The sequence below is a fragment of the Ambystoma mexicanum genome, chromosome 6q (genome assembly GCF_040938575.1).
Source record: "Ambystoma mexicanum isolate Mex_15411 chromosome 6q, UKY_AmexF1_1, whole genome shotgun sequence".
Classification (NCBI taxonomy): Eukaryota; Metazoa; Chordata; class Amphibia; order Caudata; family Ambystomatidae; genus Ambystoma; species Ambystoma mexicanum.
The window spans coordinates 1569433685-1569446534 of NC_090937.1; the positions used below are offsets into that span (position 1 = coordinate 1569433685).

Genomic DNA, 12850 nt, shown 5'->3' on the forward strand with positions numbered 1-12850 from the left:
GCTCGGCTCTGGCTCGGCTCTTGTTTCACAAAGGCACTCAAGCCGAGTTGGAGCCAGACATTTGGCTCTTACCATACCCCAGCCGACTCTGGTCCCTCCACCTCTATCCACAACCGCGCTGCATTTGGTGCCTGGGTATGGATCCCGACACGTGCCTGCTGTTTCATTCCATGAACCCCAAAGTCATCAGCGAACGTGGGGTGAAGTTCTTCACAGCTCACCAATGCTATGTCAAGCGGGAAGAAGTCATTCAGTACCGGTCTTCCCACACTGCAGCTCCACCGTTGAGCGTGCTCCATGGAGAAGGAGAGGGACAAAAAGATCAAAGGTCCTACCCTGGATAGGTTTGAATTTATGGAAAAACCATCCTTGCCCCTCCTGTCAAAGGCAGTACCATTGATTCCAAGGTCCGAGGCGCCCCGGCCTTCAGATCATTCAATGCCTACTTTGGCTCAAGCTGGTGAGATACCATTTCTTTCGTCTTCCTCTACGTCTGCTGCACGAAAGAGGGGATTTCTGTGGTTTTAGTATTCTCAGCGATGCTAGCGTACCGGCATAGCATCACCTTTGTTTTTCAAGAATCAATTTCTTTGTTATTGATCCATTTTCCGGTTTCTGTTGCTGAAAGAACTTCATGTATTTCTTAAATTTCCATTGTCTGGTCATTTGTGAATAAGTACTAATGCATCTCTTTGTCCACCGGTTTCAAGAAAATAGTTGAATTGTTCGTCTTATTGTGGTGCACATTTGTAACAATTTTGGAGTAATGAGTGTAATATACTCTTTCACAGCACAAACTTGAAGACTGGGAGCGTGAAGGCTGGGAGTACGCTTCACTCTTTGGATGGAAGTTTCACCTGAAGTACCGCAAGACAGACAGCTTCCGTCGACGCCGATGGCGGCGGCGCATGGAGCCCTTGGAGCGTGCTGGAGCGGCCGCAGTTTTTGCTCTGGAAGGTGCCCTGGTAAGGACAAAAACACTTGTGCTGATCACCTGCTAGCTGGGCAGTCACAAATGAAGGCAAGGGGTGATATGCATTTATTGCACAGTGAAGACTTCCTGAAATGGACTTCTGAATGAAATGGTGCTCTTGTACTGAATTTAATTAGTTAATTATTTTTTTATAACACATCTAATACCGCATATGAGTTTGGTTTCTAAGTGCGGATCGGGGATTCGAACGTCTGTTGCTCTGCGTGGTCTGGCTTCCAAGACTACGGGGCCGAAACAGTAGTTTTGATGCAGAGAGGAGGTCCTTTGTGGGACGTAGCCTAGAGTTGGCTGGTCAAGAGTGTTTTGGTGGTGGCAGAACGTGTGGCCTTTGCTACGGTGAATTCTTTGTGGGACGTAGCGTAGAGTTGGCTGGTCAAGAGTGTTTTGGTGGTGGCAGAACATGTGGCCTTTGCTACGGTGAATTGGTTGGGTTCAGAGACACTTAGCACATTTTGGGCTGTTAGCTCTTTGCTGAATGGTTAAGTGAGTCCCTCATGCTGCTTGTTAGGCAAAGTATGAATGCAGTATCCTCTGGGACACTAGAAACAACTCTGACTACAGGAATAGGCAACCCAACCTTAGGTAGCGTGTTGAGCAGCCAGGCTTATCTCAAGAGGGGAAATGTGAATTGTAGTGGAGTTACACAAAGATTCATAGTTACAGGTATTCAAATAAACTCTTACATTCAAGGTTTCTTGCAGGGGAGTTGCTAGGTCTGGAAAAGACCCGGGGCTAAGGTGATGTCGGAACTGTTGGGACTGGGGGCTAGCTAGTCTTTTGGCTGTAGCTCCTGAGATTCTATCCGGGGCTACAACCAAAAGATCAGGGGCTATACCCCCCTTAGCCCCCCCTAGCAACGCCCCTGGTTTCTTGCATAAACAATTATTAATTTATTGATCAGTCAGTTATAAAGCCTTCTTCAGAAGGGAGCAATAGAATACTAACACACAAATATACTTCAATACTGTACACTTTGAGTTCCTCAATCAGACAAGGCTCTTTTGGGATGGCCCACCGACACAACCTATACCCACAGGTGACTTCAGTAACAAGGGTGCTGGGGACATTAATATCTTACTGTTGGCATTCAGAATACTCTTAAAAGTTGGCAAAAGGCAAAGGTTATTAGAACACAAGAGGCCACAAATATTCCAAAGCAGTGCAGATACTTTTAGAGTTTACTCGAAGAGTCATTCAATTCAACATGGGCAAAAGTCTTGGATAGGATAAAGCACTTCTGGTAAGTAATGGAAAAGTCTTTGCACAGGTTATTAGGAGTCTTTGATGAAAAGAAGAATCACATGTAAGGCCACAAACTGATTAGACTTGTGAGTTGTGGAAGTTACAAGCACTTCTACAGTAAGAGGTAAGTTCTCTTAGATTTGTTTTACAGTACCTTAGAAATGAAGAAAAGATGCAGCTGATGACTTCTGTTTCTGTGCAGCTCTGCAGATCTCGCTGTTCCTGGGTCTCAGTCATGGGGACAAGAGGGAGGATGTCAGGGGACTGCTGCATTGCACTGGCACTGTCAAAACTGGCAACCCGCAAACTTTACTTTCAGTGGCTGTTTTGCGTTTCAGCTCCTTGCGGTACAGCAAATAGCAATAAGCGCAGTTCCTGGCTGTCAAGGTGGACTGTCCTTGCTTCTGGGATCCCACACTCTGCTGAGGGGGCTCAGGCTTTGTCAGTCCTGCTTTGTGGGAGTCCGGATGATCTTCCAAAAGCTTTAGGCCAGCTTAAAAGTAACGCACACAATCTGGTGTCCCTCTCCCTGGCTATACAATTTTCTGCAGCACTCTGAGGAAATTCAACCAGCTCCAAGATCGGTGTCCAGGTGGCTTACTTTGGAGTTGGTTGGTCTCACCAACTGAAAGGAAGAAGTCGTCCTTGCGGGGGCTTCTCTGTTGATGCAAACTTGGCAAGTAGTCACTGCAGCAGGGCTCCACCGGGCAAACCAGCGGTCCAGGAGTTGCAGCAGGCGTCCTCTTCAAACTCTTCTTCGGTTCCTTCATCCAGTGGATGACTCTGCCTTCCAAGACTAGCTGTCACTCACCCAGTGGGGTGGCTGTCGTTGCCGGACAGTCAGCCAGCCAATCACCACAGAGTGCATTTGGGTCTCCTAGGAGACTAAACACAGGGAGTTTCGGGCACCTCCCTCACTTCCTGCCTACCCCAGAGACTCGGATGCCAGAGACAGGTTTCTCTAAGAAGCCCTGCCAAAGGCGAAATGAACAAAGAGACCAAACCTGGTTTGGTGTGCAGCGAAACTCACTAGAAGGACCTTTATACAAAGACCTGGCAAAAAAAGAAGACCGTGCACCATTTTAGCAAAGATGGCTGGACACCATTTTGAAAAAGATGGCTTCTGCGGTTTCTTTACCGGAGCCGCGAACGGTCGCGGTAAATGCAAACCAAGGTAGTTCAAAACAAAACCATTGCCACTAGCCAGTCAATTGAGGAAAGCATAACATGAAAAATTTTACATGAGCATTTAGACATAAGGGATACTAAGTAACCCCTCTAGCACTCTATTGTAAGATAGGGTGTGCTGGGTCTAGCAAATACAATGCTAAGTGAAGTCAATTTCACTTTACTGCTCTGGGAAACAGTAGTTGATCCCAGAGAAGGTATTTAATCCTTGGGAAATTTGGAAGACTTCCCTGTGCCACTGCACTGAAGGTGCTTTGTGACACAATTGTAAAAGATGATGCCTATGGAGTTGGTTAGACTCCATACCCAAATAAGAAACACAGTGTATAAAATCACATTAAAATACATGAGAGAGTGGGAACGGGTCACACTCTCTCCAGGTAATGAAATCAAGTCTTCAAAATCCAGCAAAGTTGCTGGGGGTCTCTAAAGTGGAGGGAATTAGCACATTGTTGAGATTTCTCCATAACACTGCTCCGAGGTGAATTCTGGAGGCGGAGGGAAGCACTTAGATTCCTCCCAGATCGGATCACTTTGCTTTACTGTAGCCGTGCATTGGTTTTGAGGTCTTGTTGGATGGCGATTGACTAGTGTTGGCATTGTGTAGCTTCTGCATGTGGAGAGCCTGGAGGGGGGAGTTGAGAAAATGAGAGGTGTTCCTGGAACCGGTGAACAGCTCTGTCCCTATTCATCTGTCTGTGCGTCTCCGTCTGTCCGTCTGTGCCTCTTTTCGTTTGACCGAATGTCTCTTTTTGCTCATTTATTTTGTCTTGACCATCTGTATAAGTACTTATCGTCCTCAATACATGTCTGTCTTCCTGATACTTTAAAAGCACTCTGTCAGGAAAGGAGTAATACATTTACTGAAGCAGGCCATGTGCCAGGTAGCTAGCCAGCTAGGCATGTCCAATGTCATCATGCTACACGTAGTGCTAGTACCCAAAGAAAAAGGCCTCAAACAAGGTGAGAACATGGTGCTGCTACCAATTACAGATCGTGACGGACTGCTACGACTACTGGTATGCACCCAAAGTGAGATGGAAGACATTGTATATCCCTCCTCCTGATTGCTGCAGCCTGGGGTGGGTCATGCTATGTTGCGGGGACTTCATTTCACAGGAGATGCATAAATGACATGTTTTCATTCCCTGAAATGCATCCTGGTCACTGGTCATCATATCACAATGCACAAGGGATTTGGGAATGATGTCAGACAGAATTCACAAAGGATGGATTTCTAAGATAATGTGTGCACTGCGTTACTGTTCATGTATTTTGCCTTGATACGGTTTCTTGAAGGTGTAGCTTCAGTTACACCTGCAGTTAAATTCATGAAACGAAGCCTGCATTGGCAAGCTTGTGTGAAAATAAAGTATTCTCTTTGAGTGAGAGTTTACTGTAAGGTAAGGAAGAGGAAGAAAGCATATTGAGGCAAGCGGTGCTGTTACCGAAAGGGTCAGTCCGCTGCCGAGGGAAGAAAAAAAAGAAAGAACCTTACCGGCAGCCCAACCGGGCCACAGAGTGCTACTAAAAGCTGCAGTCTGTTTTCATTGTTGATGACTGTAGCGGCATCAACATGTAAATGGTCTGTGGAACAACAACACTGCAGGCCCGGTGCCGCGCAGCAAAGGTATATGTCTTTTTTTTTTTTAGGGAAATACAAGACACCATTAGCACCCGTGTAGGACATTACACTTGAGCTAAGGTGAGTGGGAAGGGGGAGCGGGGAAGGGAAGCGCACGGAACGCAGACTTATCTTTGTGAATATAGCCTGCGTTCCAAGCATTTTCATTGGTTCTGGGCGCCTCCCAGGGTGCTAATGCACGCTATACTGTGCTCTGCTTTACTATGTTGCAATACGCTCATACTTTCTACGTTATGTTATGATATTTTACACTATGCTGTGTTAGGTGTATATGCTATGCTGTAATAAGTTGTTTATCTACGTTATTACAGCTGATTCTTTGCTCTTTTATGTTGCATTAGCACCCTGGGAGGATGCTTGGATTGCAGGCTGTATTCTATGGTACAAGCCCGTGTTCTGAGCAACCTTGGTAGCCAGCACCCCGTTCCCTTGAAGGGGTTTCCTATGTGGGTGCAAAGAGTGTGTGTGTTTTTTAAAAAGAAACTTACCTTTGCTGCATGACCTAGCGCTGTGCAGTGCTGCTGTCAACGAAGTCTATTTTCCATGTTGATGACATCAACATCATCAACATGGAAAACAGACTTCAGGGGTCACAGCTCTGCGTGACGTCATGCTGTGAGGTAAAGGTACGTTTCTTTTTTTTTTTTAAAGACACCATTAGCACCCGTGTAGGTGTCCTTAACTTGGGTAGCGGGTCGCTACTGATAGTGTTAGCCCACCGCCAAGGGACATATCGCCTCATTATGTTGTATTATGTTCTGGTAGGCACATTTACACCATGCTCTGTAGGATTGATATCACATATCATGGCCCATAAATGATGCTGTAGAGAGTTAAGGAGGAGCAGTTTTGATAGTTGTCCTTTTTTTTAATAGCAGTTTTGGAACTTAGACCTGGCTGCACTTCGCAGTGGAGCACTGTGCATGGCAGTGGTGGGTGGGGCAGATGGAACAGATTTCAATAGTCAGTGCGATGGAAGTGTGTGTGAGGCACACTTTGAGGATGCACGGTGGTAGGAGGAGTGGCACTATTCTTTCATAGTTTACGGATGGAAGGGCTGAGTGGTAGGCGGCATATCTTCGTAGGCGGCAGATTGTCGGGCCGTATGTCCTAGAAGAGGAGAATTTGCAATTACTTCCTGGAGGGAATTTGATTGGGTGCTGCTGCCGTTTTCAGGGCAGGGCATGTCATAACATGGGGGTGCAGTTAGACATGCCAATAAGCAGAATGCTTCTTTCTTGCAGTAGAGATATCCCATTCCTGGATGTGGTGTCCCTGGTGTTGAAAGCCTTCAAGAAAACACATCCAGTTTGGAAGGGGTATCGGGAAAAAAAGAGTTTGCTGCTGTAGAATGATGTATGGCGAGGGGCGTGATGGCGTCAGATAGGCTCACACCCATGATGAGGCCAACGCACTTGCATTCAGGGCTTTCTTCATTGGTGCATAGAGGTGTCTGTGAGGCCTTTGGGAAGGTCGCTATGGCTGCTTTCAGGTGGATTGACACTTTGCCTGGAAGTTGGAGAAAGAGGAGGCGGGTTGGCACCTGGGGATAGAGAGCTGTCACCATGCACTTTTTGGGTTTGTGGGTGAGTTGTGAGTCAATGAGTAATCAGAGTGAGTTTTCATGGGAAGTGAGATTGAGGGTAACATCATTGAGGCTCACCACTGGATCAGAGTGACCATTAGATGGTGAGTAGGTAGGTTTCAGGTAAGCAAAGATGATCCAGGATGGTTTGGCGAGTTTTAGGTGCACGCAGGCTCTCCGGAATTAGACAGCGGGCGGGTGAGTTTTAGGTAAGTGTAGGTCATTCAATGTTCGATGGAGGGTAAATGGTCTTTTAGTTGGAGGGTGTTCTAACCTGCACCGAGTCCCAATCATATGCTTGTGCAAATTGTATGATTCCTCGGGACATCCTATATAGGTTAACATTGCAATATGCAGCCATCAATGACTCCTCAGTGCAATGGGGAGAGGTAGCAGGACGATTCATCGGTACTATTTGGGAGTGACATATGGGAAATCAGGCACATAAATAGGCTGTGGATGGTAGTGAGGTGGATTGAGTCATGGTTGCCAAGAGGTCAAGAAGGCGAAGAGGGCTGGGTTCCGCTGGCGCTGGGGTCCCATTGCTGCAGCACATCCTGAGTCAGGATTGGTAATCTTGCTGTAGGCTATGGTTGTCTACTGCCCTTTTAATACTTTTGCCAGTAGGGGTAGTAAAGAAGTGGTAGTTGCTGAGGTCAGCATTGCTGAGGTTGAAAGAGAGGGAGCGCTGTCACATTTATAGGTCCGAAGGACATTGCCCTTTGGCATAGAGAGGCTTTAATAATGTGGAGCTGTTAATGCACCAGATGGGAGATACTTGATGAAGGAGAGAAACATGTCATCATCATTTGCGGTAGATTTTTATTTTATTGAGAAAATGGAAAAACCGAACGCCATACTACACCGATGCCATTAGGGGCCACGGATCCCCCGGCAGGCCTGTCATGCCGAATTTTCAGGCCCCTACCGGCATGGTTGTCACAGAAGCACCGAAGGTGCCGGTTCTTCCGTTTCCCCATTTCCATGGAGTCCTATCGCACTCCATGGAAATGGGGATTTACTGTTTCTGCCGCCTGCCGTAATATCCTAGTGGCACCAGGAAGTCAGGCAGCGGAAACAGTGCTACGGGGTAGCCTGTAACCCGACACCTACCGGTGGGTTTTCCGGAAACCCTGTAATGAGGCCCAATGTTAATGATGTTAGGAGGAAGTAGGAAGCCAATTGTGCAGTTTGTATTTTGTTTATTGGGTCTACAAAGACATTGATATGGTTGTTGACTTACAGATACTGTTTGGAATAAGCGACTTGGAAAATGATCTGTTCAGAGTTTGGGAGCACAACCCAGTTGGTGCTTTGTCTTGATGGAGTTGCTTTTGATTGGCAGGCGATTTATTGAACGGGAGGATCTTCCTCTAGTCGTCGATTCGGGAGTCTACTTGCTGGCTGTGTGTCATTGCTAGGGGAAAATGCTTGTAATTCTTCATCATTAGATTGTTTGGTAGTTGTGTATAGAATATGAAGTGCGATCCGGTGGTTTTGGATAAGATGGCTTGGAGCACATGAGTGGGTTGGCAACGTGATCAGTTCATTTGAAGTGGGGGCCAGTCAAGGGAGCCTGGGGCCAGGTGGCAAGACAGATTCAGGTACATTGAGTCTTCATGCGATCTCTGCTGCCAAAGAGTGCTCGGTGCATAGGATGTAGAGAGGGGAAATTTGTAGCCTAGGTTTTTAAAATAGGATGTGGGTGAGGTGTGAATGCAGGGGCATTCACTTTCCCTACTTTCCCTTTGTCACATTAACTCTTCATACCTTTACTCATTCCTGTCTTTCGCCACTTCTAACATTCACTTACTTTAAGGGGGAGATCCACTGTCCCCTCATCGTTTCTAACCCATATTCTTCCCCTAATCCCCACTTGATGCCAACCCTAACTTTTCAGCTAACCTTACCATATCCAATGCCACCTTGACAATGTGAAAATGCAGACAAAGTAATGGGAAGAAGAAGCAAATGATTGAAGAAGAAAATGTCTGAGGAAGTGAATTCTGAAGAGGCAAGTGTTGAAGAAGTGTTTTTGGCGAAGTAATGGGGGGATACCATGTGGATGTGTGCGTGATCACCGGAGTACGACTTGTTTTGTGGCTCCCCACCCTGATGTAGTAGGCTGAAACCCTCATGCAAAGGATGGTCCAGGATGGAGTGTTGATGAGGAAGGGACAGAGGTCCTTGTGATGAGGAATGCATCTAAAGTAGGGTTGTCCAGCTCTGGACCCTGAGGGCTCGGATCCTGATGGGGTTTCAGGATATCCCTCATTAATATTCATGAGGAAAAATGCGCACACATTTAGAATCAGTGTATGCAAATTCACCTCATGAATATTAATGATGGGTATCCTGAAAACCTGACATGGGTCTGGCACTTGAGGCCTGGAGTTGGACAAACCTGATCTAAAGGGTAGTGTGCAACGAGGTAATGCACACGTGGCACAGACAGCCTGTGGCCTGAGAGAAAGGCACATCCTCTTCTACAGGGTCCAACCTGCACCAAGGTGGAGGCGGCGGCTTCTGCACATGAGACATACTGCACACATTGTGCAGGCAAATGAACACACTGAAAAGGTACAGAAGCAATCTGACAGGGAACAAAGGACAGTACAAAAGGGAAACAAAACCCCAGGGCCTCATCGGCCCACGCCCCTTTGTAGCTCTGAAAATAAGATTATACCACCTGCTTCTGTGCCTTCCAGGGAGACAAATGGAACCTGGGCTGGGGTGATCAGATTTAAAAACTACAAAACTGGGATATGGCATTGACATAAAAGTAGGGCTTCAATTTGAAAGGGACTGCCTTGAATATTCATTAGTAGTGGAATAATCAGGGGGTGAGGGGAAGGGGTCTGGATCTAGTCACTCCCCTGGAAATAAACTTTAAAGATTTGGTTGTGACGTAAAGTTTGCTGAAAACAAAACAACTTTGCTATGTTACTATTCTTGCTAATGAAGCAGGCAGTCTCTGTGGCTTTTTGTAGCACATTTCTTTAGCATTTGATCTTGCCTGGATTCACATGCTGTTGACTATCACCTCTCGTCAGGCTGACAATCCTCAGTATACAACCACGGCAGTTTTAAATGTACATAACAAGAAAACTGAACTAATTTCAGTCTAATTTTAGACCATTTACCAATCAGCAAATAGGCACCACTCGCTTTAGCTCAAGCCCTGGAGGCCATCTTCAGATTCTTTACCATCTCTTCATAATTGGCAGCCCTTTTTGAATATCCCGTTTCATTAGATGTTTTCAGACGAATCTTTACAACTACAGATTCAAGAAAAATGTAATATTAGTTTTGTCCGAGTGTGTTGTAACTCCCTGGAATCTCCGCTGGGATGGGTCGGGTGAACACCTGCCTCTTGTATCTCTCAGAGTCCTGTGAAATGTTGTACAAAATCTCATCATTGCTCAAGGCAACAAAGTAAATAAAAGCTATGCAAAAGCTGTGTAAGATATATGTGGACGACATTCACAAGCACTTTACATATTGCCTCTATCGATTCTATGATATTGAGTCTTGCAATATTTGTCAATCCTTTTCTACCAAAACACTAAGGCACTGACACAGAAGGTTGATGGCCTGGTTGCATGATGGCACAATGACCCGTGATACACCATTGAGCGACTTTCTGCAGGGAGTGGTCTTGTTGCAGTCTGGTTGCATTGATGAGGAGCCCACACTATGCCGCAGTGTCGGTGTGGCAGTTTTGACAGCTTCTGAACTCCAAACGATGATGGTTAATGTAGGGGAAATTTGTTTCCCAAGAAGGTAACTTGGGAACCCCTTCACCTGGGTGTTGCTAGGTCTGGAAAAGATCTGGGACTACGCTAATGTCAGGACTGTCGGGACCCAGGGTTAGCTAGCCTTTTGGTTGTAGGCCCTGAGCTTATATCCGGGGCTACAACAAAAAAGACCCAGGGCTATAGCACCCTCAGTACCCCCCCTGCCCTTAGCAACCTCCCTGAGTTAGGCTCATCTAGATGACACGTCTGAGTCCTTTTGTGGTAGTGGCAAAGATGTTGTGGTTGCGGGAAAAGGTATTTCAACCAGAAACACAACAGTAACAACAACTTTTGGGGCAATCATACAGATGATTGGGTAATGGTGGGCAATAGACCAGGGACAGAACACAACAATTTGTACTTTACATAGAGAATGGACCTACACGAAGTTAATAGTACCATATGCAGTGGTGCTAGACAAAGGGTAGCCGAGGAAAGGGCTGATGTACTGGAATAATAAAGACTCTCCATCCAGGCATAAGAAGCAGATCTCGAGGGCATATTTAAAGAAGTGGATGGGGCCGTGCATTTGATGTTTGGGGGTAGGAAATTCCAGTTGTGAGGGGCAAGAAGGGAGAAGGCGCAGAAGCGAGAGGATGCACAGGGTTGTCTGGAAAAGGGGAGATTATGGAGGGCCATAGAGTCGAGGCTACAAGGAGGACAGAAGCAGGATATGGGTTTAGTTAGATAGATGGGGGGGGAAGTTGGGGCATGACCATGGATGGATTTGTTATGAGACCTTTTTTGTGTCTACCATGAATTTGATGTTGGGAAGTGGGAGAAGAGATGATGCATGCAATGAAGTTGATTATTTTATCAAGAATGGTGAAGGAGTAGAGGGAGATGTCAAGGCGGGACTAATTCAGTCATTAAAACGACTACTATCAGATTTAGAATAAGGGCTCGAGCAGATCGGTAGAGGCAGCAGTAGCAGTGATACAGTGGTGAAAGTTAAGATCGCTGTCAAAGAGGACCACACGTTTGCAGGCCTTGGGGGAGGGTGAGAGCACATCAGGGAAAATTAGAAAAGTCAGGGAAGGAGAGGGGTGGTGTCAGTGGTGGGGCGGTAGATGACTTAAGTCTTTGATGACTTAAGCAAGAGACAACAGAGTGCCATCCAATGATGGACTGATGGGTGACAATCAGAGATGTGTGGAAAGTGATCGAAGTGAAGGAAGGGAAGCAGGAGCACATTTGGATGTTGTTTGCAAAGTAGTGATAGGAAAAAGCAAAGGAGAGGACGGAGGTTTAGAGCCTGAAGGGAAGAGAGTCAAGGGAGTAGCCTTGGGCTACACTGACAAGGATGGAGATAGGATTAGAGGTAAACATGTTTCATGAGATGGCGAAGGAAAGGTTAGCATGGTAGGGGACAATACAGGAATAGTATCCTGAATTCCACCGGTCCGACTATGAATGGGGTGGTCTACAGTATCAACGACAGCATAGAGATCATGAGGTATTAGAATATAGGTTGGTTTGTGATGATAAGCAGCTGTCAGAAAGTTGGAAACATGGGTAAAGGTTGTTTCCGTAGTGTGCCAGATGCTCAAACCAGATTGTGGTGTTAAGAAATGGAGTTTGTGGGTGTTCTTGGCTGGTAACTAGCCACAAGCCCAAGCCTGATCACCTGAGTGCAACAAGGGCCTCAGTATGAACACAGGGCCATTAACAGCCAACCCTACTCTGGATTCAGGGCTTAATCTTAATGCTTGTAGCATTAGGAATTAAGTGCGTGTGCTACTGGAGTGAGGGGTGGGGCAAAAAGCTTCGAGAGGCTGGGATATAGTGTTACCAGTGACCAAAATGCAAGATAGGTAGGCAATGCGGTGCCACGCTGTGACCAAAATCCAAGGTAATTAGGAAATACAGGGTCCTTAGAGAGCTGGAAGTATGCAACATGGGAATTGTGCAAGTCAACATTCTGGTAGTCTCACTAGTCCTAGCCGTAGGATAATAGGGGCTCATAGGTATGGGGTTAGGGTGTGTGATCCTAGGACCTAACAGGCATGATCAGGGCCAAATAAGAGTCACCCTTGGATAGGAATCCCTTGCGTGTGTGTGGCAGATTGTGGGGCGCCTATGGACCTGATTTAGGAGAGAGAACCATGGGGTCTCCCTACACCTATGATTGTCTCTGCATGGCACTGGGTCAATTTGTGCACTGTGCCACATATGTTGTGGGAGTGTAAAAGAGTGGCAGATATTCTGCATGCTCAGTTAGATTGTGTCCACATGGTAATAGGGTCCCCATTGAACAGGGTGGCTGCAGCCACTGCTTTGCTTCTTTTGCATAGAAGTCCTCGATGCGCAATCGTATCGCTGTCACATCCGCCGTGGTTTCACAGGGCCTACACTGTGGCAAAGGAGGAGATGGTATTGGTGCATAAGGTGAGTCGGAA

General features: G+C 46.5%; 1 protein-coding gene across 9 annotated transcripts in view; it reads left to right on the plus strand.

The window, feature by feature from the left end:
* DYSF (dysferlin) overlaps positions 1–12850 on the plus strand; it is a 1254081-nt gene that overhangs the window by 653856 nt on the left and 587375 nt on the right. For all 9 annotated transcript variants that reach the window (XM_069632290.1, XM_069632293.1, XM_069632296.1 and 6 more), the window contains one exon: positions 792–965. In XM_069632290.1, the coding sequence (XP_069488391.1) occupies positions 792–965 (174 nt within the window). The remainder of the gene's footprint in view (positions 1–791; positions 966–12850) is intronic.